The sequence below is a fragment of the Ylistrum balloti genome, unplaced genomic scaffold, assembly GCF_031769215.1.
Source record: "Ylistrum balloti isolate Yb309-2 unplaced genomic scaffold, AGI_CSIRO_Ybal_v1 Utg371890, whole genome shotgun sequence".
In the NCBI taxonomy this organism is placed as follows: domain Eukaryota; kingdom Metazoa; phylum Mollusca; class Bivalvia; order Pectinida; family Pectinidae; genus Ylistrum; species Ylistrum balloti.
Window position 1 is genome coordinate 284,423 of NW_026782932.1, and position 27,481 is coordinate 311,903.

A 27,481-nucleotide genomic window follows, 5' to 3' on the forward strand; every position below is an offset into this window, starting at 1 on the left:
CACAATGCAGTAGGAAGCGAGATAACTCCTATATAAGTCATAATAAGCTTTTCTATGACTCAGAATAGCTTCTAAAAGGTCACGAACTTATGAGGAAATGGTTGTAAATCCATGAAAAAGTGGTAACAGCATCATGTTTTGCTAGTTTTTAAATTTTAGAAGTAAAATGCAGAGAAAAGAAAGTCGATGGGTGACCGAAATATCGGTCCCAGAAGTGGAGAAGCGGCGAATACCGAGCAAACATTATGTAAGTTTTGTAGAGCGACTGTTGTTGACATTTCAATCAGTTCAATCATGCTTCAGGTAGACTATGAAGTATGTCATGAAACCGCCTGTTTCGGTCTAAATGTTCCCAACAGTAATCTGGAAAGACGATTGTTTTATTTCAGCGAATTCGGATAAGTAATTTTACGGAGTTGTGTCCAAATATTGATTATAAGAAAATATATAATTCATGGGTTTTTTTTTTACAGATCGTCAAAGTTGCTACCTTAAGCAAAATGATCTACACATGAAGTTTCCTGGCATCAAATGCAATCTTAACAGAGCGCACATATGTACACACTTTTAGGCTGTAACTGAAAAATTGAGAGAAAAAAAAATCAAATTTAACCTGAAATGTTACATGTTTATCCACACGATCTTGGATTTGTGATGAAAATGTTGATAATTTCTGTATCAGTGTTTGGATAGCACCTAGACATTAAGACATTCCCTTGTTAAGTGTAAGTTTCATGAGATCAAATGTTTCATTGTTCCACCAACATATGTAACTACTTCTCACCTATCATCTCAGGTGATCATAAATGCTGCCGAGAAGTTAAGGATAAACATGTAGTACTTGTCGCATACTTAGAAGTCCTACTTGAAAGTAATGGAGACATCTTAATGAGGTCACATGTTAAGTAGTAATATGAGCATTGAATTATCCTTTTGGTTTTGTCTTTCTTTGCTCATCTCCCAGTCTTAATTGAGATATCGCCAGCAACAAACACACCACTTTCATGATGTACGTGATCTATATTTATAGACACAATGACTCTGAATGCCCAATTTACCTGTCGTCATTAGTCAGGTGTTTTCAGGGCTACTAAGGTGAGGTACTGAAAAACGTGTCCTGTCAGGGAAAAACACCAAACCTCTTTGTAATAAAAAAAGGATCATACTGAAAATGGATTCATATAATAAATATGTGATATGAAAGGAAATTAACATAGATGGTGGTTGTGTATCAATTCAATAATATGTTGATTCACTAGTTGTTAATCCATTTACAATTAGTACAAACGATAGAGGTGCATTATTTCTATAAGACATATTGACGGCACAGTGTTTGTATCACAGATTTACATGGAACCATTTAGATATGCAGATATGTTTGGTTCTGACACACTCTCAGAATGAAAATTGCTGTCAGTTTTTATCAGTTCAAGAATTTAATGAATATTCCAATTGATTAATTACAGTTAAAAAAAAGGGATTGAAAACACTATTAGCCATATACACTTAGCATTGGGGTACAACAAAGTGATTCATTGGATTGTATCCACAACCAAAGGAAGCCCAAAGCTTAGAATTTCTGGGAAACCAGTAACTTGTTTGGATTAAATCTGAAGAAGGAAATAGATGTTATAGCACAGTACAAGCTACTTGTTCAGATTGTGTCTGGATGTATATTGTGGTCAGTGCAACCCGTGTCACCTATAGTAATCATAATGCTGACAAATACATGTATGTTGGTTATGTTCTGTTGTAATACGTCACCGGATCAGTAAGTAAATACACTCAAGTTTAATCAATATGCAATTACATATATATTTATCACTCTATTGTACATATGTATACACGATATACAGACATATACAGAAACAAAAACTGCAGAGTATGACATATATTTTGTAAATTCTGTCTTACAGTCAATTTTGATAGTGTCTTTTTTCGTCATCATCATCTTTTTTTCGTATTGTTACATGTATGTATATACCATCATTTAAGTTTAATCATTGTTCCTGCCACATATTAAGTATAATAAAGCAAAATGCTTTAAAACAGTGAACCTTCTAAAGGTAGTGTCCGACACTGGTTGGGGAGCTGATAGAAAAATTTATCAAAGACTTTATAGAACTCTTATTTGATCAAAATTAGACTACAGTTCCTTTGTGTATGAATCTGCTAGACTTTCATATCTCAAATTATTAGACACTGTTCATCACCAGAGTCTGAATCTAGTTTTCGGAGCTTTCAAGACCTCACCTACCGCAAGTCTCTTTATAGAGTCTAACGAACCATCACTACATAGACATCAAAATAAATTGGCTTTGCAGTACACAATTCATCTAAATCAAACCTTTCAAATCCTGCCTTTTCATTCATGGTTGATCCAAAATATCAAATGTTATTTCAAAACAAATCAAAGACCATTCCACCATTTGGTGGAATTTTTTTCACTTCATGAAATGGTTAAATCAAAACACTGATAGTTGCACCTTTTGTGTATCCTTCTCGAAATTGCAGTTGAAATATTAAACATTTCTACATTAATATACTGATGGTTCAAATGATAATGATAAGGTTGCCACAGCCATGGTTTCACAAGATGAAGTCTATGGATGCTGGCTACTGCACAACGCCTCAATGTTCTCAGTGGAAGCGTGAGCTGTCTACTTTGCCCTAGAACATATTCAAACCAAGTAATTAGAGCTGTTATCTATTCAGACTCTCATTCTGTACTACAAAGTCTTAGCGATAGAAATATTGATAATCTTTATTCATTCGTAAAGCATTAATACTATTGAATGAACTTACAACAAATTTTCATATTGTTTTTTGCTTGGTTCCTGGGCACATAGGAATACCAGGCAATGAAAAAGCTGATTGTGTTGCAAAGACAGCTTTATCGCTACCACCTGTTGTTTTTAAACTTCATTTTACTGATTTTAAACTATTTGTCAAAGAATTTTTAACAGCTAAGTGGCAGGAGGAATGAAATGAACTTACAAGTAACAAATTGCATTTCATAAAACCTATCATTGGTGAATGGTCTCCATGCTATAGAGACAACCACTGAGACAAAGTTTTCCTTGGCTGTCTTCGGATGGGCCATACTTACCTAACACATTCTCATATGCTAAAAGGTGAAGATAATCCTCGGTGCATAGCATGTGATGAACTGTTTACAGTTAAACATCTTTTATTGGAATGCATTTACTTCTGTCTACTTGAGAAAATTTAAAATGTAATTTTTCAAGTCTAAACACCCTGTTTGAAACTGTTCAGGTTTATAAAATTCTAGGTCATCTGAAAGATGTCGGTCTGTATTAGAGGATATAATTTACCATTTTGATCTTTTGTAAGATATAACTAAAAGAGATGTTTGGCATTTGTCTTTTACCTTTTAGTTCTTTTGTGCTATTTCCTTTTGAATTGCTGTGTCATTCACTGGTTGAATGCCCTAATGACTTTTTATGTGTTGACAGGCAGTTAAGAACATAATAATAATAAGTCTCAGTTACAGATCAAGTGTAAGTTTTAGTTTGATTAGCTTTTATACTAAAATTAACGGAGAAAATAACATCTAATCAACACAAAGTTTAACCATCGACAGGTGCATTGCTTATATGTCATTTTGTTTACATTTAAAATGAAGCAAATAATTTGCGAATTTATCTTAATTGCTTAAATGGGGTACGGTTTATAATAATTAATCCATCAGCAATGATGCCAACCTCAATCATTTACAGGTAATATATATCTGGTCACAGATAGATATCAATAGTGACAGAATATTCGTAGGGTGATCATGGGAAAAATACATTGCTATCACATTTGTATGTATTTATATTATTTTTTTTGTTATTTCATGATGTCTATGAACATTATTTTTACTATATTAGATCCAAAACCTGATTCTGAAATTTTTAGATACTGATCAAAAGTAGAGAAATATCTGCTGATTCTAGCATTTTTTTCAATTTAATTTGCAGGATCGTATGGCCACTATCAGATTGATTAAATGATATCAGGTGAGCTGGCAACACTGTGTCAGGTCTTGCTAGCATGGTGAAAAATCATTGCGATGACCATGTTCTTATTGCTCAAGGAATTTGAAGATTTCCTAGTGAGATCACAACAACAACCTGTCTTGAGTCTTAATTTTGTCATCTTGTTCACATTTCTCAAGATCTTGAAACCTGGACTTTTTCTGCCAGTTGTCATGGAAATCAAAATTATTTGGAGCAAGACTTAAAGCATTGAATCAATTAAAATTTGTAAACTCAAAATAGGTTGGGGAAGAAGTATTCTCAAATTCTGGTCAGGTACTCATACTAGATTAATGCTTTTAACAGTATGAAATTAATCTGATTTCCAAGATGCTATGATATGTCTAATGTCAACCTTAGAGAATTGAGTTAGGGAGGAAGGTGGGTGGGGGGATCAGCAGAGTTTAAGAAAAATCATTATTCACATATATGTTGGTGGGATGGGAGATTCAAACTGTCTTGGGAAGAATGATTATGAAGTTGCAAACACTTGATAGCAAGTCTCATGTATTCCAAATTAACAATTTTACCACTAGAGTAGAGGTTTCCGAAAATCTCACCTTCAAGAAGATGAAACATTCTAGTTAAGTCCTTATAATAGTCAGCTGTTGCTTTTTTTTTAGAGATCTGGTGTTCTATACTAAAGTTGATAGTAATAGAGTAGTCAGGACTAGGAAAGCAGGCATGATACCATCTAAAAATTGAATAATGTTAATTCAAATGAAGTCAAATGTGTTAAATGCGTGTGAAACAACTTTTTCTTAAGGATGTACTCCATTAACAGGTAGACTTCTTTGTTCTTATACACTTTGCTATGGATATATCAAGTTGTACTTACAAACTTAAAAAGGGTGTTTTTCATGAAGTTTTGAAGAAATTTCGTATGTGGTCTACTTTTATTGAGGACTTAGTTGACAGTGTAAGTCTTAGGTATAATTCAACTAAACATTGCATAAATTTTCACTTGGTGGAACACATTCGCAGATCTTTGAGACCAGAAAAACAACAAATATTTCAAGTTGTTTCATGATCTTAAAAAAACTGGCTATTTGGGTGAAAATTGAAAAAAATTACAGCGCACTAACCGCCTCCTTTGTTATCATGAAAAGTATCCTAAAACATTTTTCAATCCAAACATAAAGTCTTAAAAAATGTTGAATACTAGAAGATGGTCAAATAAAGGGTTAAGTAATTTTGGACCATATTCAATTTTTGGTTGCTATGTAGTTTAAAACTTGTTAAATCAAATAAAAACTGAATATTAAAACACATTACTTTTTTTCTTAATGATGAAGTACTGTACTTTGAATGAAAGACAAAAATTACTTGAAAATGAGTTGCCTCGAAAACAACTAAGAATGTCTTTGAAGAAAAAATTAAGAATAATATTAAAAAAATGAATAAGTTTATGTTACACATATATACCCTATATTGATATTTTGCTTTTAATCTACTTTCAAAAATCGATCTTTTAAAAATCATGATTAAAAATCATGACCAGAAAAAAAGTTTATTACTGCAATGTTTTTACTTCTCAGAGGAGTTCATCGTTAAAAAAAAACAAAAAACAAAAAGAATTATTAGATGTATCATTTACATGAATTGCACTTTATAGTAATTGCTGGTGTTAAAGACTACCAGTATCAAATTTTCTTACAGAGAATAATTAATATCTTTTATCTATGGCCACTTTGTTTAATCTAGCTATAGTTCACATTACTTTTAAAAACTTAAACTTCCAAAAAATCTAGTTTATAAATGGCATTGGTTGGTCACAGAAAGATAATACTCATCTTTGTCTGTTAGAATGATTGAATTGAGAGATATTGTAAATAATCGGTGATAGGTCCAGACTAATTAATCACACCTGAACTGATAACTTACCTGTGACCATCACATGTTACATAGTTTTGTGCTTACCTATCTGACAGGTATACATTATCATGGTAACCTGGTCAGACCACACCACCACAACTCTCTACCGGAGGTACAGCCGATTCTTTGACTTTCAGGTAAGTAAATTTATACATACAGAGTATGTATCTAGATGTTGATTAAATTTCTGCACTCTCATTGTTGATTTACACTGATAATTATATTCAGAACTGATCCTTTAACCTGATAAAATCTCAGTTTTGAAGTTTCCAGGTATCATCATCGTTGTAATTAATTCATATGGTTGTTAGACTGCCTTAGGGTCATCACATAGATTTTGTGACTGATTAATGTTTATTGAGGCTGTCCCCACATTCTTTCCTTTATAGACCAATATCAACATTAAATTTGTGTAACTTGATATACAAATTACTGGTTGGTGTATACAGGTTGGTTAAACTTTCCTGTTTATACTTAAAGTGCTTTCAACTTAAAGTTAAAAAGTTTGTTATTATTCCAATCAAATTGTTTAAGGTTGCAGAGATCAAATCTAAAATTTCTTTTGTCCAGAAAAAGTTAAAAAAACAATCATAATTTAATGTGCAGTACAAGTTGCTGCTAAAATACAAAATTTACATTTGTAGTCAGCTTCAAACTGGTGATCATACATATACCTGAAAGTTATTTGATATCATCATATGTACATGTAGATATATATTTAATGATACAATAAAGTACTGTTTCCAAGCTATCACGATCTTCTGTGACTTCTAATTAATGCATAGTTGTACATTTGTACATGATGTATAGGAAAGTTTTCTGCAAGATTCATCTTCATTTGATATGCTCCACTGAATTGAATATCATGAGATGTTATTGTTATAACTTCAGTATGGAATACATGTACTATTTCCTACCAAATCGTTCTCTAACAGGATTGCCTTTTAGGGCTGATCCATCCTAAAGCTTGCATGCAAAATATTTCAAGGACAATTGAAATTGTTGCACCATTAATTTTCATTTTTGGCAAATTAAAATGTAAATATTGAAATTTCCTGTCAAATATAGGCAAGCATACATTTCTGATTTAAGAAATTATTCTTTTGTCAAAGCGGTCAAATGGAGTAAGGGTGTAATTTTATTAAGTTCTAAGACAGGAAGGAAAAGAAGAACAATGTAGTTGGGAAATGGAAGTATGAAAATAAGCTTTTAATGGAAACCATAGTATATATGTAATAATCTATATTTTCCCTGTATTTTCTTAATCACTATTACAGAAGTTATCATGATAGTTTAGACTTTCATATAGAGCTGGATGACTGTGTTTTTGTATGATATACTTCATGTATACATAGATTGTTTTTATAGTAAACACATCGTTGTGTCTTTTCCATGTTGACCCAGTCCGTGAGGAAGTCCTGTGGTCTGCCTGTATAGCAATGTCATGTCCCCATCCCTAGTATATACACAGACCAATCACAAACTTTTTACTTTTATTTAACAGAATGAATTACTGGACAAATTTCCCTTGGAGGCAGGCTTGCTTGATCCTATGAAAAGGATTATACCTTTTTTACCAGGTGAGATATAATGATGTACCTCAGATTGGCTCACTTCTTATATCACATTAACAAGATAGTTTGGAGGACAAGAAAGTTATTTAACAATATATCATACCTAATGTAACTTTGTATTGTTATGGTATATATACACACAGGTATGTTACCATATTGTGTAGTATATACACAGTCACATCATTTGTATTTGAGGAAATGCTCTATAACCAATTATTTTTCTATCTCAGTGACTCAGTGGACATAGCAATCATAGTCCTGTATGTAGTGATGAGTTAGTGTTAGAGTATACATGTATGTGTTCAGAATGAGCTGGTACATGAAAATGATACGTAATTAAAAAAAAAAAGTTTTAAATGTACTGAATATTAACAGAATTTTTTTTCTGAAGTGATGTCAGAAGAAGTACATGTATGTTTTGATTTATCATGATGATGGCAGAATACATTTATATTACTGATTTGGAGGTCTGCAAAGGTCAATACTAGGTGTCATATTTGAGTCAAATGATAACTATAAATTGATACATTAGATAGCTGTACATGAGTGGTATATAACAACTTTACTTCTTCAGAAGTTGTATCCCGACCACCGATTGGTCACAGATAATGATTAATATATGTTCAGGTGTCATCTGAGCATCTGGGGTTCTATTCCACAAATGGATGTGAGAAGGTGTCGGGTCACCAGCACTGACTCACATCTGTTTTCTCACAGTAAGACCCTTCACACACTTCGATGTGGGCCAACAAGAACAGTTAGATATAAGCTTAAAACTTGTTTCACAAATGTTGTGAAATAATTAAAGTTTATATTTTAATGTATCTACTTGATGTACCTTGAACATTCAAACAGTTATTTGATGCTGCCCAAAAGTAGAAGTGGCCTTTAAATAGATGTCGGTCTAAAGATATTATACATGTAGCGGTCATCATACTGTGTAGAAAAGATCAGAATTCATACCTGGTAAACTATAGTCCACCTTCAGATTTGTATATCTTTAATACATTCAAATGACAGATCTGATCAATAGCCAAATATGTGTCATGGAAATGTCATTTAAGAAATGTATAAATATGTCTACATCTATACAATCTCCATCCATCCTCTGAAATGTTCACTACAAATATTGTTGGTCATCTTCATAAAAGGTCAAAGGTTGTATTTCTATAAAAATATATAATACATATATGTGGCAGATGTATTTCAACAAAAGCAGTGTCAGTTGCAGTATAAATTTAAATATTTCATTGGATCTTAGGTTTCATATGAGTTTTATGACTTTCTAATTTCTGTATTGAAGTAAGGGTCAGGTGAGTTAAAATGAAAAATCTGTGACATGTTTCATATATCACATATGAACTGGAAACAATTTTAAGATCAGTTTTATCATATGATCAAATACTTCAGAAAATGTCTTTATCTGTTTCTTTGGTTTTCAGTGTCATATTTAACTTCTAAAACTATAACTGATCATAGACAATCTGATTATATAGAGATTTATTACAAGAATATTTTCATTGAATAACACAACAGTCATGTGAGAAATAGTGTTATGTATCTTAAAGTGTCATTTGACACATGCAGTTAATGTGAACAATGACCTCAAAACCTTCTGTTTATGATGGTGACGTAGGAAGTGATTCATGAATTATGTAAGGAAGTTTAATCAAGTGTTTTTGTACTTTAAGTGATACTGTAAACATTCTATGTAATTACTCAACACAGGGAAGATATACTTTGGCAGAAGTCACATTCGAGATGTCGCCCTGAAGAGACTCAAGCCCATCAATGACTACTGCAAGGTACCAAAAATATTAGTTTGCATAGAACTCAGTAAGTTTGTGTATGTCTATAAAGAAAATTAGTTTGTATATGTATATAGACATCAGTCAGGTTGATTGTACATATAGATATCAGTCAGGTTGTATGTATATATACATCAGTCAGGTTGTATGTACATACAGACATCAGTCAGGTTGTATGTATATATAGATATCAGTCAGGTTGTATGTATATAGACATCAGTCAGGTTGTATGTATATATTGACATCAGTCAGGTTGTATGTATATATAGACATAAGTCAGGTTGTATGTATATATTGACATCAGTCAGGTTGTATGTATATATACATCAGTCAGGTTGTATGTATATATACATCAGTCAGGTTGTATGTACATATAGACATCAGTCAGGTTGTATGTATATATACATCAGTCAGGTTGTATGTACATATAGACATCAGTCAGGTTGTATGTATATATACATCAGTCAGGTTGTATGTACATATAGACATCAGTCAGGTTGTATGTATATATACATCAGTCAGGTTGTATGTACATATAGACATCAGTCAGGTTGTATGTATATATAGACATCAGTCAGGTTGTATGTATATAGACATCAGTCAGGTTGTATGTATATAGACATCAGTCAGGTTGTATGTACATATAGACATCAGTCAGGTTGTATGTATATATACATCAGTCAGGTTGTATGTACATATAGACATCAGTCAGGTTGTATGTATATATACATCAGTCAGGTTGTATGTACATATAGACATCAGTCAGGTTGTATGTATATATACATCAGTCAGGTTGTATGTATATAGACATCAGTCAGGTTGTATGTACATATAGACATCAGTCAGGTTGTATGTATATATACATCAGTCAGGTTGTATGTATATAGACATCAGTCAGGTTGTATGTATATATAGACATCAGTCAGATTGTATGTATATAGACATCAGTCAGGTTGTATGTACATATAGACATCAGTCAGGTTGTATGTATATATACATCAGTCAGGTTGTATGTACATACAGACATCAGTCAGGTTGTATGTATATATAGACATCAGTCAGGTTGTATGTATATAGACATCAGTCAGGTTGTATGTATATATTGACATCAGTCAGGTTGTATGTATATATAGACATAAGTCAGGTTGTATGTATATATTGACATCAGTCAGGTTGTATGTATATATAGACATCAGTCAGGTTGTATGTATATAGACATCAGTCAGGTTTTATGTATATATAGACATCAGTCAGGTTGTATGTATATATAGACATCAGTCAGGTTGTATGTATATATAGACATCAGTCAGGTTGTATGTATATATAGACATCAGTCAGGTTGTATGTATATAGACATCAGTCAGGTTGTATGTATATATAGACATCAGTCAGGTTGTATGTATATATAGACATCAGTCAGGTTGTATGTAACTATAGACATCAGTCAGGTTGTATGTATATAGACATCAGTCAGGTTGTATGTATATATATACATCAGTCAGGTTGTATGTATATATAGATATCAGTCAGGTTGTATGTACATATAGACATCAGTCAGGTTGTATGTACATATAGACTTCAGTCAGGTTGTATATACATATAGACATCAGTCAGGTTGTATGTACATATAGACATCAGTCAGGTTGTATGTATATATAGACATCAGTCAGGTTGTATGTATATAGACAACAGTCAGGTTGTATGTATATATAGACATCAGTCAGGTTGTATGTATATAGACAACAGTCAGGTTTTATGTATATATAGACATCAGTCAGGTTGTATGTATATATAGACATCAGTCAGATTGTATGTATATAGACATCAGTCAGGTTGTATGTACATATAGACATCAGTCAGGTTGTATGTATATATAGACATCAGTCAGATTGTATGTATATAGACATCAGTCAGGTTATGTACATATAGACGTCAGTCAGTAGACGTCAGTCAGGTTGTATGTATAAAGACATCAGTCAGGTTGTATGCATATATAGACATCAGTCAGGTTATATGTATATATAGACATCAGTCAGGTTGTATGTATATAGACATCAGTCAGGCTGTACATGTATTTAGGTGTGACAAAACAGTAGTTAAGGAAATATATCTTTAGGGCTGATGTTATAATAAATATATGTTTGAGTGTTCAATGGTACACCAGAATTACAATATGTATTTCCGTTTACAGTTAAACATGCTATCTGAGTCAATGACTTCCTGGTATTCATTTACATTAAAGTGTATGTGTGTAATGGACAGGAAGTTTGTCATTTAGTAAAATTTGTCAGTGATGACATTGTTTACCAGTGACTGAAATTTGATATTGATCTATTGTTATCATATAAAACACCATCTTAAACAATGATGAAGCATTTAGGTCTTAAATAGAATTTATTTGTCATTGAGTGTTAAATAGCTTTATTGTTACTAACTGGAAGTTTCCAACTACTAGAAAACTTCCAGTGTCAGGAATTAAAAAGAAATTTGATTATCGGTGAAATGTTTGTAAGACACTTCATCTGAATGCCACTGTTACTACAGTAGTGTCTCTGTGTTATTGTAGGCTCTAATCGCACTGCCAGAAAAAATCTCCCATTGTGAGGACGTTTTGGATTTCTTCGATGTGGGACCTGAGGATATAGCACCAGTAAATGAAAAACCCAAGTAGGTGTTAAATGGCTACTGATAAAGATTATTACAAACATTGGGGATATCTTTATCAAACAATTTAGCTACTGATATTTATTATTACAAACATTGGGGATATCTTTATCAAACAATTTAGCTACTGATATTTATTATTACAAACAAACATTGGGGATATCTTTATCAAACAATATAGCTACTGATATAGATTATTACAAACATTGGGGATATCTTTATCGAACAATATATGAATGCTTGGTAGATTTTTTTCTACATTATTGTGTCAATTTTATTTTTAACTCAGGATGAAGAAAAAGAATCAAAACATAGAGAAGATCTCCGGCCCAAAGCTTGCTGAGGAATATGTGGTGATCGGGGACTACACCAAGGAGGACAAATGGGACCTGAATCTCAAGGCTGGTATGGTAGTACAGGTCGTGGAGAAAAGTGAGAGTGGTAAGTCTGGTCAAGGCCGTTACTGGTCATTTAAATTATCAAAAGTTTAAGGCAATTAGAAGTTATCAAGGTATCAGATGTTATCAAAAGTCATCATGGTTATCAAGGTCACCAAATTTAGCAAGGTTATACCAACAGGTCATCACAGGTGTCTACCACCATGTTGTATACATGTACAGTCAAAGATATTATTTCATGATTTGTACCTATCTTGATGTCATAAATATAAATTTTTTAAGTTTTTAGTGCTTATATGTCAGTGATAACATGGACATTCAATATTGGGAAGGAAAGCATCTTACAATGTTGATGTTAGTAGGGAAAGTATTCAGTTTTTTTCAATCCTTCAAAGAACCTTTTTATTAAATCACCAAGACTGTGAATATCAGAGATGTATATTATTAATGTATCTGTGAAAACTATGGGATACCAAGTAAGTGGCCCATTGGGCTTGTTGTTTCGACAAACCCTGGAGTAATGCTGTTATATGTGATGATAGGTTGGTGGTTTGTCACCATAGAAGATCATCAAGGCTGGGTGCCAAGCACATACCTGAAGAGGAAGGATGGTCTGAAGGAAAACACTACCCAGAGGCTGTTGCCTGGAGAAGGTAAATTGAGTGGCTATATATATTAATAGTTAGATCTTACTTTACTGACATCAAAGCAGAATAACTATGTATGAACTGTATTTATCTGCACATAAACCCCATCTTCATTTTTACATTTTCATTGATTTTGCACTAGGAAAACTTTCAAGGGAGCATATAGTTGCTGCCTTGTCTGTCCGTCCATTCTTTTATGTTAGGAGCGTAACTTTGCCCAAAGTTGAGCAAGGATCATGAAACTTTGTGTATACATTGGTCATACTAAAGGGATGTGCAGTACACCAAATTCAGGGCCTATGTCCCCTCAGTTACAGAGTTACTACCCTTTGTTTAAAGTATCTTGACCAGAGCATGCATTTGCTTACACTTAAGGTAGGATAATGAAACTTGGTGTATATATTCGTCATACTATGAGAATGTGTGGTATATCAAATTCAGGGTCTGCAAATCTCTAATATGAAAATGTGGTGTCCAATAAAGTTGTTTTCTAGGAGCATTCACCAGTTTCACTGATACTTTTTTTTTTAAAGTAAGTTAAAAGTTGTTTGCAGATAAGCTCTCCACATACTTTGATACTTAACTTTCAAATGAGGGGAAGGACTTATTTGAGGAAAATACACAGTAGTGATAGTGGTGTGATATTGGTGATGACTATGGATCTGAGACATTGGCTATATCATTCAATAAGTAATACTTTTCGAGAAGTTTTTACTTAAACACCAAGCATTTAACTGCTGAAGATTAAATTTCATCAAACAGAACCATACCTGTCATGTTTTATTGTATACTTTTGTTTTAAACTCCAAGTATGTATTTTCATGAGTATGGCAAATTAAAGTAAGTTTAAAACAGCTTTAACACCACACTTATCTATATGTTTACTAAAAGGATACTACAGAACACACAGTAGAGTAATAGTGTATTTATAAACAGGATACTATAGAATATCAGTAGAATAATAGCATATTTATACACAGGATACTATAGAATATCAGTAGAATAATAGCATATTTATACACAGGATACTATAGAATATCAGTAGAATAATAGCATATTTATACACAGGATACTATAGAATATCAGTAGAATAATAGCATATTTATACACAGGATACTATAGAATATCAGTAGAATAATAGCATATTTATACACAGGATACTATTGAATATCAGTAGAATAATAGCATATTTATACACAGGATACTATAGAATATCAGTAGAATAATAGTATATTTATACACAGGATACTATAGAATATTCAGTAGAATAATAGCATATTTATACACAGGATACTATCTGACATGGAATAGAGCAGTAGCATATTTATAAACAGGATACTTTACAACATATAATAGATTAGCATATTCATATGTATGGATGGTATAATCATCCTATGCTAAGTCATTTTTATTTACTGCAAAAGTGTTATTTTTCAATTGTTGAAATTTGAGCTGTTTTCAAGACTTGAATGAAATAAATAAATGAATAATAAATTCATTCTTATTCTTCAAGGTTGTGGTAAAAGCTTGAACAAAAAAACATATTTTTAGTCTTTTGTTGCTGTTACAGAGGAGAAGTTCACAGTGACAGAAGCCTTCTATCCATCAAATGAAGATGAGATAGCCCTGGAGTTGGGTACTGTTGTTGATGTCTTAGAGAAGAACCTGGATGGTTGGTGGCTGGTCAGGTATGTTTACCTAAAATCTTTATCTTTAGATTGTTATTGTTAAGAAAATGGAAAAAGACAAGAATATCAGGTTAATGTCTCCTTTCAAGTATGAACTCAAAGGCTTTTAATATTTTTGAACTTATTTGTATATAGGAAACATCAAGGGTTTTTTATCCTTTTACATTTCCTGTCTTCCAAGCCTGTCCAGCACCTTGACATAAATCCACCGTAAGCTTTGGTAATTTATTATATGACTGTATATTTTTGTCCTATGTTAATGTAACATATACAGTGATATTTGTATTGTTTACATTGGACGATGTGTACATTTACAATTATACTACATTAGGTACCTGGGAAAAGAAGGCTGGGCACCTGCCACATACCTGATGAAAGCTGAAAAAGCCCACATACAACGCACAGCCCGTCAGTCTGGGGTACAAGTTGTTGGCACCCTGAGCGATATTAGTGACATCATGTCCCGAGGAGAGGAGGAACAGGCTGTTGGGGGAATGTCTGGAGCTGGGGGCAAGACAAGACCACTAGGAAGGAAGCTTAGAAAACAAAAGTCTGGAAGTCTTGAGAGAGGGGGATCCATCCGTCCTCCACCTCGACAAAACTCCATCAAAAATGTAAGTGGTTAGTTTTTCAAACCTCATACTGTAAAAGTCTTAACAGTTTAAATGATGTCTAAGTATTAGTATTATACTGTCAAACCTGTGTATAATGGTCATTCCAGGGAGAATGGCCTTTATAGCTAGGTGACTTTTATATAGAGGTTAAATGAGTTGTGTTACTATAGGACCTGAAACCTTTTATAGATAGATATTTATTATACACAGGCGACCTTTATAGGCAGGTGTTTGTGTTATACAGGTGGTGTTTAAGGCAGGTTTGACTTAATTTAATTTTCTTTTGTTGCATTGTACTTTGTTGATCATCAGGATGATATCAACCTATAAAGTGTCTGTTAAATCATGAGAGCCAGAGGAAAAAGTGCATCATGTTAGATTGGCCTTGTTTCTGTAAACATACTATGTATAATACAAGTAGCTGTTATATGGTGGATGGGCAGGTTGTGGTACATTATTTTATTTATTCATTAATTCAACAGGAAGGGTTATCTGATGATATAACTATACAATTCGGTAAGGGATGAGAACATGTTTAGAAATTTAAAATGTTGGGTGGAAAGTGATGTTTTTCTGTCCTTTTTAGCCCACCATCATCAGATGGTGGGGTATTCAAATCGCCCTGCGTCCGTGGTCCGTCCGTCCGTAAACAATTCTTGTTACCGCTATTGCTAGGAAAGTACTGGATGGATCTTTCTCAAATTTCATATGCAGTTTCCTCTGGTCCCTAGTTGTGCATTGTACCTTTTTTGGACTGATTTGAATTCAAGATGGCCGACAGGCAGCCATCTTTTATTTTGGAAGTAAAAGTTTGTTACCGCTATTTCTGGGAAAGTACTGGATGGATCTTTCTCAAATTTCATATACAGGTTCCCCTTGGTCCCTAGTTGTGCATTGTACCTTTTTTGGACTGATTCAAATTCAAGATGGCCGACAAGCAGCCATCTTGGAGTTTGAAAGTAAAATTTTGTTACCGCTATTTCTGGGAAAGTACTGGATGGATCTTTCTCAAATTTCATATACAGGTTCCCCTTGGTCCCTAGTTGTACATTGTACCTTTTTTTGACTGATTCAAATTCAAGAGCAGCCATTTTGGAGTTTGAAAGTAAAATTTTGTTACGGCTATTTCTGGGAAAGTACTGGATGGATCTTTCTCAAATTTAATATGCAGGTTCCCCTTGGTCCCTAGTTGTGCATTGTACCTTTTTTGATTGATCTGAAATCAAGATGGCTGACAGACAACCATCTTGGATTTTGAGAGTGAAATCTTGTTACCGCTAATTTTTAGGAAGTACTTGATGGATACTTCTGATATTTCATAGGTATTGGTTTCCCTTGGTCCCTAGTTGTGCATTGTACTTTTTTTGGACTGATTTGAAATCAAGTTGGCCCACAGGCAGCCATCTTGGATGTCGACAGTAATACAGCACAAGCATATTTTCTTCGATATTCTATCATATTGATTGAAGACCATGTCCATTATCCACCTGACTGCTATCTATTAATACTTTGGGATCTTTTTCAAATGATATTTGCTAATAGGTGCTTAATAAAAATACCTTGTGCCATCATTGAGTACATTCAATGAAGACCAGTTCACGAACATTTACAAAACCTGTAACACAAAAGAAAAATAAACAAATCTTCAAGAACTGAAAACAGATCCTCAAATGGTGGGCGCCAAGATCCCTCTGGGATCTCTTGTTTTTGGTTTGTCTTGTCCCGTTCTCTCCTATCACTTCCCTTCCAAATTAGTGTCATATTTTGATAACCTCTCAGCAGATTTGGTTCATTCTCACCAAATAGTGTCATACCATCAGTTTTTACACCTAATCAGATTATGGTTTGCAGAGGAGCAGGCACATGTGTATCGATATATCAATACATTTTGAAATTTGGTATATGGCTTTTTGTTGCAAGGGTACAGATTAAGTTCGATTCCTGGCTATCTGTGACCCTTTTTGGCAGAGTTATGCCCCTTTCAACTTAGAAAATTTCCTGGGAATATTGTTTTCTGGACATTTTTGGCTTATGCTTTGAGTTATCGAAATGAAATTTGGTATATGGCTTCTTGTTGCAAGGGTACAGATAAAGTTAGATTCCTGGCTGTCTGTGACCCTTCGTGGCTGAGTTATGCCCCTTTGAACTCAAAAAATTCTTTGGGAATATTGTTTTCCCGATATTACCCAATTATGCTTTGAGTTAACATAATGAAATGTTGTATATGGCTTCTTGGTGGAAGATTACAGATCGAGTTCAATTCTCAGCTCTCTGTGACTCTTCCTGACCCATTGAATTCAAATTTTTTGGGAATATTGTTTTCTGGAATTTTCTTGGTTATGCTTCGAGTTATGAAAATGTTCTTGGTCAAAAGTTACGCACCGAGTTTGCTTCTTGGCAGTCTGTAACCCTTCTTGGCAGTGATATGTCCCTTTGAACTTGGAAAATTTCTCAGGAATATTGCTTTGCACAGTTTTCCCTTTATGCTTCAAGTTATAGACATGAAATTTGGTATTACAACTTTATGGTTGATCGTTGCACATCCAGTTCAATTTCTGGGTGACCATGACACTTTATGCAGGCGACACATACAGTTCCGAGGAACTCTTGTTGATTAATGGTTGGACTTTTGGTGGTCTTGGGCAGTTAGTTCATAAAAAGTAACATTTTCTGTGTTTCAGATAAAATCAGAATTAAATTGGGTGGGTATTTGCTGAGTTGTTTGTGTTTATTGATTTTTAAGTATTTGATTCTACCAATGTCTTTTGCACTTCACCCTTCAGTTCAAAAGGAGTGTGTGTTAGAAATCAAAACCTTGAAATTTACCTTTGATAATACAGCATCAGGCCAACACTCAAGCAAGTATTGTTTCCAGTAAGCATGGTAGTTTTCTTGGTTTTATTAAACAAAACACAGCTGAAAAAAATTTAATTTTGCATGTGAAATAAAAAAAGTTTTTAAAAAAATGACTAACAGTTCCCATTTGTGATTTTTGTGATGTCAGACAATGGAAAATCATTTTACTTCAGACAGTGGAAAATCATTTTACTTCAGACAGTGGAAAATCATTTTACTTCAGACAGTGGAAAATCATTTTACTTCAGACAATGGAAAATCATTTTACTTCAGACAATGGAAAATCATTTTACTTCAGACAGTGGAAAATCATTTTACTTCAGACAGTGGAAAATCATTTTACTTCAGACAGTGGAAAATCATTTTACTTCAAACTGAAAATTGCTAGTGGTGTATGTGCAATGTTGTAAAAAAATAAATAAATAAATTGTGCACATCTATAACTTAATGTTACATTGTGAATTTAACAGAATTATATAGCATGGCCAGGGTACGAGTGTTGAATGTTTTAGGGGTTGTGTTGGGATTTCACACACTAATTTTACTATAGAATAACCCTTGAACATTTAAATGGAGAAAGAAACTAAAAAAAAAAAAATTCTGTGAGGTATTTAAGAATCTTTTTTGTTTGTTTGTTAGATCAATTGCCCCCATGAACCACCTGGGTCATTTTGAGGTGGGGTCTTGTAGTAGGTGTTGGTTGCCGCACTGAAGAACATATGGGAGGTCCATCCAAAGCTATTAGGATAAAGTGTCTTGCCCAAGGACACAACCATAATAGTTCAGATTGTATCATTTCTCAGATTCCTGACCAAAGTTTAAAAATCATGTTACATAATCATAAATAGCTGACAGCAAGATTCACAGCACTATAAATGCTTGATATTTTGTCTACATTCTCTAGAGGGGAAATATAAAAAAAAAACTGGCTCTTAAATAAGTTCAAAATTCACAATGCTAAAAGGTGACGGAGAATTTGAAATTTAAAAAGCTGTTGTTTGTATACGAGTGTGTGGTACATCAATATTGCTGCTGTGTGTTGCTCTTGTGGATGATTTTTTGTTTTTGTTTTTGTTTTTATTACTAACCGCTTTGTGACATAAAGTTTGGGTTGACTTGTGAATGATGTTAACATTTTGTGTTTCTAACCATTTTTGTGACATTAAGTTTGGGATGACTTGTGAATGATGTTAACATTTTGTGTTTCTTATCATTTTGTGACATATAGAATAGTATTTTACATACACTGTATGGCTTTGAAAAATGTTATATAAATGATTTAAAGTGTAGGGTTGTACGCTACAATTGTTAAGTCAGTTGTTAGGTATATTGTAGAGAACTATTAACTAGATGGAATATTGAATAGTTTACTGGGGATTACCAACAACTGAAAACTCTCTTACTGTAGACCTCATGAGACTAAATCTCCTTGACAATGTCTGAAGTTTGTTGGTTAAAAAAAGACAACAGTGAAGGAAGAGTCATGGAGCGGGAAAACTTATAGTCCAAGTTCAAACTTCCAATCATTGGAAGTGACCCTTGGACATAATTGTTGAACGTACAAATGAGCTATTTAAAAGTTAATTAATGTTCCTTAATTTAGAGCAATTTCTTGTCATAAAATTTTCATCTTTACAAACGCGTCCCTGAATTTAAGTGTAATAAAAGTGTCCTAAACTTTCCTCCTGAAACCCAAACAAGCTTTCTTATGGACATGAAGATTAAAATATCATTATTTCTATCAGTATGTTAGAGAAGAAAAGACAGCAAGTTGATAAAATGTTTATGGCAACTGCATGTATGCATGTATACGATTTTCTCGTTTCGAGGATTTAAGTTGTGTTCAGTGATGAAAGAGTAGGAAGTTAATTTCTCACATGTATGGAGGGAGGGAACTGTCTGACATTATCCAATATTGATCATACAACTACTATTGAATTTATTTATTGAAACGGAATAGGACAAAAATTATCATCATTACTCAGACATTGGCAAGATATTAAAAAACATTCATGTAATTGAAAAGCTTCATCAGGTTTATAAATATATAATGGTGTTACATACATCTATATTACAGCATTTAATGGATATAATTGTATTTAACAAGTATGAAATGATTTTGATTCAGATCCAGCTTGACGTCACTATAAAAGAGGCAAAATCCCAACGCTACATAACAATATCAGACTTCAGTGATACTGTGGGGGATGGCATCAGCTTCAAGAGAGGACAAGAAGTCTTGGTAAGGCATGCTATACTGTCACCTCACATTATTAAGTTTTCTACAGGTCTATTGTGTTCCAGCTTAGTCATTGCTCTGACCCCATTTTATTATCCATTAAATGATGAAATGGTTGAAAAATCTGTTGTAACAATTCGACAGCTGACTTATATTTTGTTTATTCACTGAATAGTTAACTTTTGTACTCTTTGTTTTGTGAAGGAAAAGATGATTTCAAAAGCTTACAAAATGCAGTTTTGAATCACTGTTTGTGTTAAATATAAATATCTGCTTAGGAAAGTACTGTTACCATGCATGGTTATCTTATTTTTAGCTCACCTGGCCTAAAGGGCCAAGTTAACTAATGCTGTGGTGTGACATCCCACGTCTGTCCCTCTAGCATCAATTTTTTCCTTTTAAACAACTTCTTCTCAATATACAAAAGACTAAGAATGATGGTATTTGGCTTGAAGTGTCCTTGGGTACCACTGGAAAGTAGGTGGAAACAACATAAATCATTAATGATGTATAAAATTCTTAATGATGATACACCCAATAACAAAATACAAAATATGTATGATTGGGCCTCATCTCCATGAATACATTTAATGAGGATATGCCTTTAGATCAGCCAGATCACTTGATCCTCCCCTCAGTCCAAAACTTAACTACTTCAATAGCTTTTTTCCATCCATGATGAATGAATTTATTAATTTTGCTTCTGATCTTCAAAATGTGCATTCTGTTTATCAGTTAGAAAAAAATTATTACTTCTAACTCAAATGTAAGCATGAAGACGACTAATTTTTTTTTTATTTTAGGAAATAGAGAAGTTAACATAATACTTTGTTAGTTGAGAAATAATAAAAGTGATTTAAATAATAACTTACTATTTAAGTGCCTCTCCTTCTTAATCATGTGGCTATGATTATGAAAATGTATTCCACTATTTTTTACAGTGTATATACTGAATTTTGTTACACCCTTATTGAAGATTTCTTTCATATCAATGATCATAATATACTTGATGTTCTACTGAATGGTTGTGAGAGGTTTGATGAAAACAACAAGTAATATTCTTTCCACAGTCTCAAATTACATTTTTAGCCCACCACCATCATCAGAGGGTGGGCTATTTCAAATTGCCTTATGTATGTGGTCCGTGTTCTGAGCTTATACATATGTAAGCTGTCCCTACATGGTTTGGAAAATTTCTAATGTAAATTTACTGGACTTTTGAATTCTTTGTCCAGACGAGTACTTTTAACCAGGCTACTAGTCCGACTTATGAGTACTTTTGAAAGTTTTTGCCGTGCCCGATGTATTAAACACACATTTGGCTGTGTGTTGTAGGTTTCTGAGAAGACAGATGGTGGATGGTGGTTTGGAGAAATAAACGGAACTGCAGGATGGATTCCCTCCTCTTACATACAAGAAATCTCAAACGTAATTATATTCTGACCTTTATCACCAATATTTTATATTTCCCCATTCCTTTAATATTTTGTAATTTTTTCCCATAACCCATTCAAATATTCCCATTTTGTCCATTCATAGATTGCAATCTTTAGGAGAAATTTAATTCCTTTTAGATAAGAATACTTAATACGAGTTGTCATGGAAATTTTACAAAAAATGTCTTTGTAGAATTTTACTGGATGCATCATAAGCCAGGTGGACGCCTAAATTTCATTTGTAAATTTAAAAAGTATGATTACTGATTACCATTGAGTTCAATTTTGCGTGAGATTTTACAAAAAAATGTTGATCAATTACAGGTCAGATATATCAGTATTGCAAATGCAATGACAATATCAAGATTTCTTAATTTTTCTCAATTTTTCCTTTAAATGATATACAGAAATTTACTTCCAGAAAAAGGTAATATTGAAAACATGGTGAAATTTTCCCAAAACAGAGCTAATTAGTGTATTTTTACTTAACATATTTTAAATTGATGGCCAGGAATGCCAGAAACTGCCACAAGGTAAAGAATTTAGGATTATTCTTGTAAATAAAGCATCTATATCTCTGTTGTTCAGTTTAAATGTTCATTGTTATGCTAACCAAAAAGATCTGTGTAGGATAGGGGATGGGACTATATTATCACTGCTATTAATAAGCTGTCCGTCTTTTTGTGTCAGGGCATAACATTGTTCACAGCAGTTAAGTAGGGATCATAAAACTTGTGTAAATGTGTATAAATTGGTCATACTGAGAGAATGATCAGTATACCAAACTCAGGGCCTGAACTTTTTTAAATACAGAATTATTTCCCTTTGTTAAAATTTTGTAGGCAATCAAGTTATGTTCAGAGAGCATTCATCAGATTCACTGATACTCTTGTGTTGTCAATTTTCCAGGATACGATTGATGAAGAAGACAGTGTTTATCATGAGGTTCCAGGGTCATCAGATGAAGGAGATAGTAAGTCTGATCCAGAAGATGATGAGTGGTATCAGGAAGTAGCTGATGCCAAAAAACCAGAACATGATGAAGATTATCTTGAACCAATGAATAAAGCAGACCCTGAACAAATACAATTAAAGAAACCACTTCCTGATCCAAGTAATACAAAAAGCCCAGTCAGACCAGTGCTTCCACTGCCCAAATCCTCCTCATCTCCTTCACAGCAGGACAATGATTCTGATGTCAAGGGATCTGTTTCACAGGCACTGAAGTCAAGATTTGAGAATGAGAAAACAGCAGTTCCTTCCAGGCCATTTACACCACCAAGAGACAACCGTGTGTCAAGTAACTATCAGAATCAAGAAGATGAAAGATCCTCGAACTTAGCGAATGTCCTCAAAGCTAGGTTTGAAAAACGACAAAGTGCTGCTAATGAAGAACAGAAAGGTACTCCAGACAATAATAATCCTTCAAATTCAGCCATTAAAAAACAACCACTTCTGCCACCAGTTAAACCCAAAGTGAAATCTGCTTCGTCACCAAAAGATGACAACGTACCAAAGCCTAACGGAAAACCACTTCCTTCAAAGACTCATCCACCCATTAAGCCCTTGAAACCAGCACTTCCACTGAAGGAACCAACTAAAACTGATAGCAGCTCAGATTTGAAAAGTGTTTTAGCTGCGAAATTTCAAGCTCGAAACAGTGGGGCAGTTCTTGCTGAAACAAGGAATTCCCCAGAACCTCCTCCTGTTGGAAGGAAACAAGCTGTTAAACAACAGGGAAATGATGAAAAAGATGATGGAAATGTTTCTACATCTGATTTGAAATCAAAGTTTGAAACAATGGGTATCAAGAAACCCACTCCAGCTACATCCAAACCAAAACCACAAATCCCTGTTCAAAGTGGCCCACAGTTTAGAAAGTCAAAGCCATTAGTTCCTGAGAAAAAGATTCTGCCAAAGACTGCAATGAAACCAAAACCTCCTGTGTCTACAAAACCTGTTCCAAACCCAACTTCTGTACCAGAAAAAAATAAAAGACAAGCAAACGTGAAATTTGTAGCTACTGCAGACTTTGAAGCAGAAAACGATGGTGAGATATCGTTTCGTGCTGGTGATTCTTTGAGTGTTAAACAACAGCTTGATACAGGTTGGTGGCTTGTAACCTTCAATGGAAATGAAGGCTGGGCACCTGCAACTTATCTTCAAGAATTATAGCAGCTGATGTCATTATTTCTCCGAGACAGATGAGTTGCCAGCTTTTAGTACAAATCATTTGGGTAGCAGTTTTCTAGTCATGTGAACTTTTTGCAGTTTTGGTCAAATGTTGGGGAAAGCTCTGCCCAGCTTCATCGGTGCTCAGTTTCTGTCAGTTGAAGGTAGGGTGTTAATGCTAATGAAAGTTAGGTTATATGTTAATTGTCACAACTAATCTATACACTATAAACACCACAATTAACTGCAAATCCAAGCTCATCATAAGTAATAGGCATGTTGTAGATACATATAATGTCAGTCATGGAGGTAATTCACAATACATGTGAACATGCTAGTGTGTTCCCACTACTCATTTCATTTTGTACTTGTAATGTATCATAAGGTATACCAGCCTGTCCCTCTCTCTTAAAACAATCATTGTGTTTCTATGTACAGGTGTTGCTGTAGGTGTATGATTTATACCTAAACTGAGCCAGTAAATGATAGTTGGTATACATTTCCATACTAATAAAAGGGCAGCGTCAGAGGTGTTTTGTGCAATAGCAAATCTGTTTTATGTGCATCATATTCGATAAATTAGTTCCTCACATAAAAATATAAGTGATTTTTGTTTGCAGAGATACATACAATTTTGATGAAACCAGGAGTGCTGGTCAAACCCGCTACTTATACTTATGGGTGTGAAAAATCCACTTCCTGGCATAATGCGTTAATATAGTCGGTGATCAATATTTTTCCTTTTTTGGATACTTCATTCGTTATATGATTAATTTCCGGGAGGCTTTTGATTCATATATCTTTCTACAGGGGAGATAACTCGTTAGACGACCAGAGTCTTTCTAAACCCAATACCATTGTCATTGCAATGTTATTGACTCCATGGTTTCATTTACAGTCATGTGTTGCATCCTTTTAATATTTATCTTTTGCTGGAAAAATTCTGGAAATACTCGTGGTTTGGTGGCTGCTCGGTGGATGTATATTACGGTACTTCCGGTTTTGTCATGGTTTTGATGAATATATGAATCACATCGCTAGTGTTCACATAAAAGGATTTACTGTACTTTTCACACATCAAAGCTTAATGCTAAGTTACAATATTTTGTAGTTCTTAAAACATTCTAAAAACATCCTATAAATATTGTTCTGATCTTTATACCATATTTGGAAGCCTATAGTATATCATTCTTCTCACAGACATGATGAAACCTTTATCAAGTCTTTGGTAAATTCAACTCAAAAGTTGATACAGGAATTCAGTGTAAGATGTTGTAGCCAGATATTTGTGTTGTTCGACAAAGTTGGTGAGATTTAAACACAACCAGCAGATGAATGATATATGTGAAATATAACTTGAGTTGTTGTAAAAGTAATTTTCTGTATAGGACCGTTCTTAATACTATTTCTGTATACTATTGTAGACAACTTAAGGTAAAACTTGACTTTCAATGTTTTGGGATCCTTTCCTTCAATATCACTTTGGTGCCTGTGTAAGTTTTTATTGCCGTAACAAACTGGTACTGATATTCTGGTTTTGATATTTAATGTTGATGTATTTACGCACAGCATCTTCATGTGTTACTATACATGGAAAGGATTTTGTTTGTGATGGAATTTTACTTTGCTAGTTTTAAGAAGATTATAAAATCAAGAAAAGAGATACTTTGAAAAAGTTATCAGAGAAAATCATGGTTTGCTTCATTACTTTCTTTGAAATTTTGTAGAACTGCAAAAATTTGAACCATGGAAAACAGTTACCTGTACATTATGTGGATTAGAAGAAAAAGTTAAAATGTTTTTATCTATAAAGGATAGACGAAATGTGTTTTGCGTTGGGAAATCTGTTTGTTAAGCTGAGGCGGGGGAAATCGTATACTGTATCGTTGTGTTTATTTGTTTGTTTGTTTGTTTGTTTGTTTAATGGTTAAAGTACAAGTACATAGCAACAACTTATCATTTCTGTTCAACAACTTATAAAGCATTCCGCAGGTTAATGGGATTACTAGGATCCAGGTTTTTGTAGAAATAGGTTTGTCCTTCCGACTCAAGTAATGCATGTATACTGAAATATTGTATACATAATGTGAATGGTGTAGTTGATACTTCGAGGGGAATGAGAGTTATGCCCCTTTAATTAAAATTGTCATCACAAGCATGTGTCTAATTGTCCACTACGACATGTAAAATGTGCCTTTAGTCTGCCCCAGAAGTACAGATGTGAAAGTGTCATTTGTCGTGTACTACAAATAAGGTTGACTGTTGTTGTAAGTCGGTGTACAAAGGATTAAATGTGCTGGCAACCGGCCTTCACAAACTGCTTCGTGATATATATGCAGACAGATATTATTTCGCGGATATGTCGCCATAAGTTCGTATTATTTTATTGCATTTTAACTTAGCGCATTATACAAAGTATAACTCAAGGCTACGTACAACTTATTGATGATGTAAAGATATATTTACATGTACATTCATTGTATAATTGTTTTGTACTCATTTTGCATTATTTTGAATACAATAGTTTGCTAGATTGTTACAAGGTTGCATTGTTTTACATAAAAAAGATAATGGTATTGTCACTTCTCCGCAATGTTGTATCGCTTGCTATTTCTGTACAGAGATCTTCACATTAAGTGGCCTTACCATTTGTATCAACTTGCTATTATACTCGATTTTACTTATGAAAATGTATGTTAGCATAAAACCACTTATGTAAAAATCTGGTCTTCAAAGATTTGTAGGTTGTCTGTGCAGGTCAAGGTGGTTACAGTGTGATCACGACATGGTACGGACTGGAACATTGATACTTTATGTAACTACTGGTACTCTCACTAGAATGTGTCCAGGTTATATCATTACAAGTATATTGGAACTGAAATATGTACAGGTAAAATTGCGGGAAATATCCAAAGGTGTATGATATGCAATACTTTTAATTAGGTCTAAAGTTATGTTTTTAATTGCTGTATTTTTAAAAAAAAAACGTATAATTAAACTGTTATATTACTGATGGATGTATTTTGCTTTGATTTAAGCTACTAACGCATAGTAAGTTAGCGTTTCATATGAACATCAATTTTATATATATGATCAATGAAATAATAATGACAGTACAGACAGGTGAATTATCGAATCGTCCAGTTTTCTAGGCTATCAAGACAAAAATAAGACCCAAAAATATCACATAAATCACATCACATACATAGAACATAAAACATTTACAAAGCTTCAAACTTAAATTGAGAACGGTAGTTTAATTTCATACTTGGTCCCGTCGGCTATCGCTCTACTGACAAAGCGGAACGAGAAGAGAAGTAACTGTAATATCAGAATGTGTAAATTTAGGTGTCTCGATAATCGCTTTGGCCGATGGACGCCGTAGGCCTTTTATAAGAGGCAAAACACCATCTTAAAGTGTTTGAAAGATGGTTATTCAAATATAAAAATGTTTTGTAGAAATCTCGGTA

General features: G+C 33.6%; 1 protein-coding gene across 3 annotated transcripts; it reads left to right on the top strand.

Moving 5' to 3' along the window:
* Window positions 1–114: 114 nt before the first annotated feature.
* Window positions 115–27,024, top strand: LOC132563863 (SH3 and PX domain-containing protein 2A-like). Of its 3 annotated transcripts, none has more exons than XM_060228618.1 (13): window positions 115–247; window positions 5,972–6,052; window positions 7,420–7,495; window positions 9,218–9,294; window positions 11,864–11,964; window positions 12,251–12,402; window positions 12,902–13,012; window positions 14,577–14,694; window positions 15,026–15,308; window positions 17,990–18,010; window positions 20,293–20,406; window positions 21,739–21,831; window positions 22,749–27,024. In XM_060228618.1, the coding sequence occupies exons 1-13, from the start codon at window positions 167–169 to the stop codon at window positions 24,012–24,014; spliced, it is 2,574 nt and encodes an 857-aa protein (XP_060084601.1). In that variant the 5' UTR covers window positions 115–166; the 3' UTR covers window positions 24,015–27,024. The 3 variants fall into 3 exon arrangements, with proteins under 3 accessions (XP_060084601.1, XP_060084602.1, XP_060084603.1); XM_060228620.1 differs by lacking the exon at window positions 115–247 and adding an exon at window positions 4,004–4,022; XM_060228619.1 differs by lacking the exon at window positions 17,990–18,010.
* The last annotated feature ends 457 nt before the right edge of the window (window positions 27,025–27,481 follow it).

What these genes read in the sequence shown, in the direction of transcription:
- LOC132563863 (XM_060228618.1), top strand. Translation starts at nt 167, where the DNA reads ATGCAGAGAAAAGAAAGTCGATGGGTGACCGAAATATCGGTCCCAGAA. An exon ending in GAATACCGAGCAAACATTAT is followed by an intron (nt 248 to 5,971) that starts GTAAGTTTTGTA and finishes CCTATCTGACAG; the next exon opens with GTATACATTATCATGGTAAC. An exon ending in TAAAATCAGAATTAAATTGG is followed by an intron (nt 18,011 to 20,292) that starts GTGGGTATTTGC and finishes ATTTTGATTCAG; the next exon opens with ATCCAGCTTGACGTCACTAT.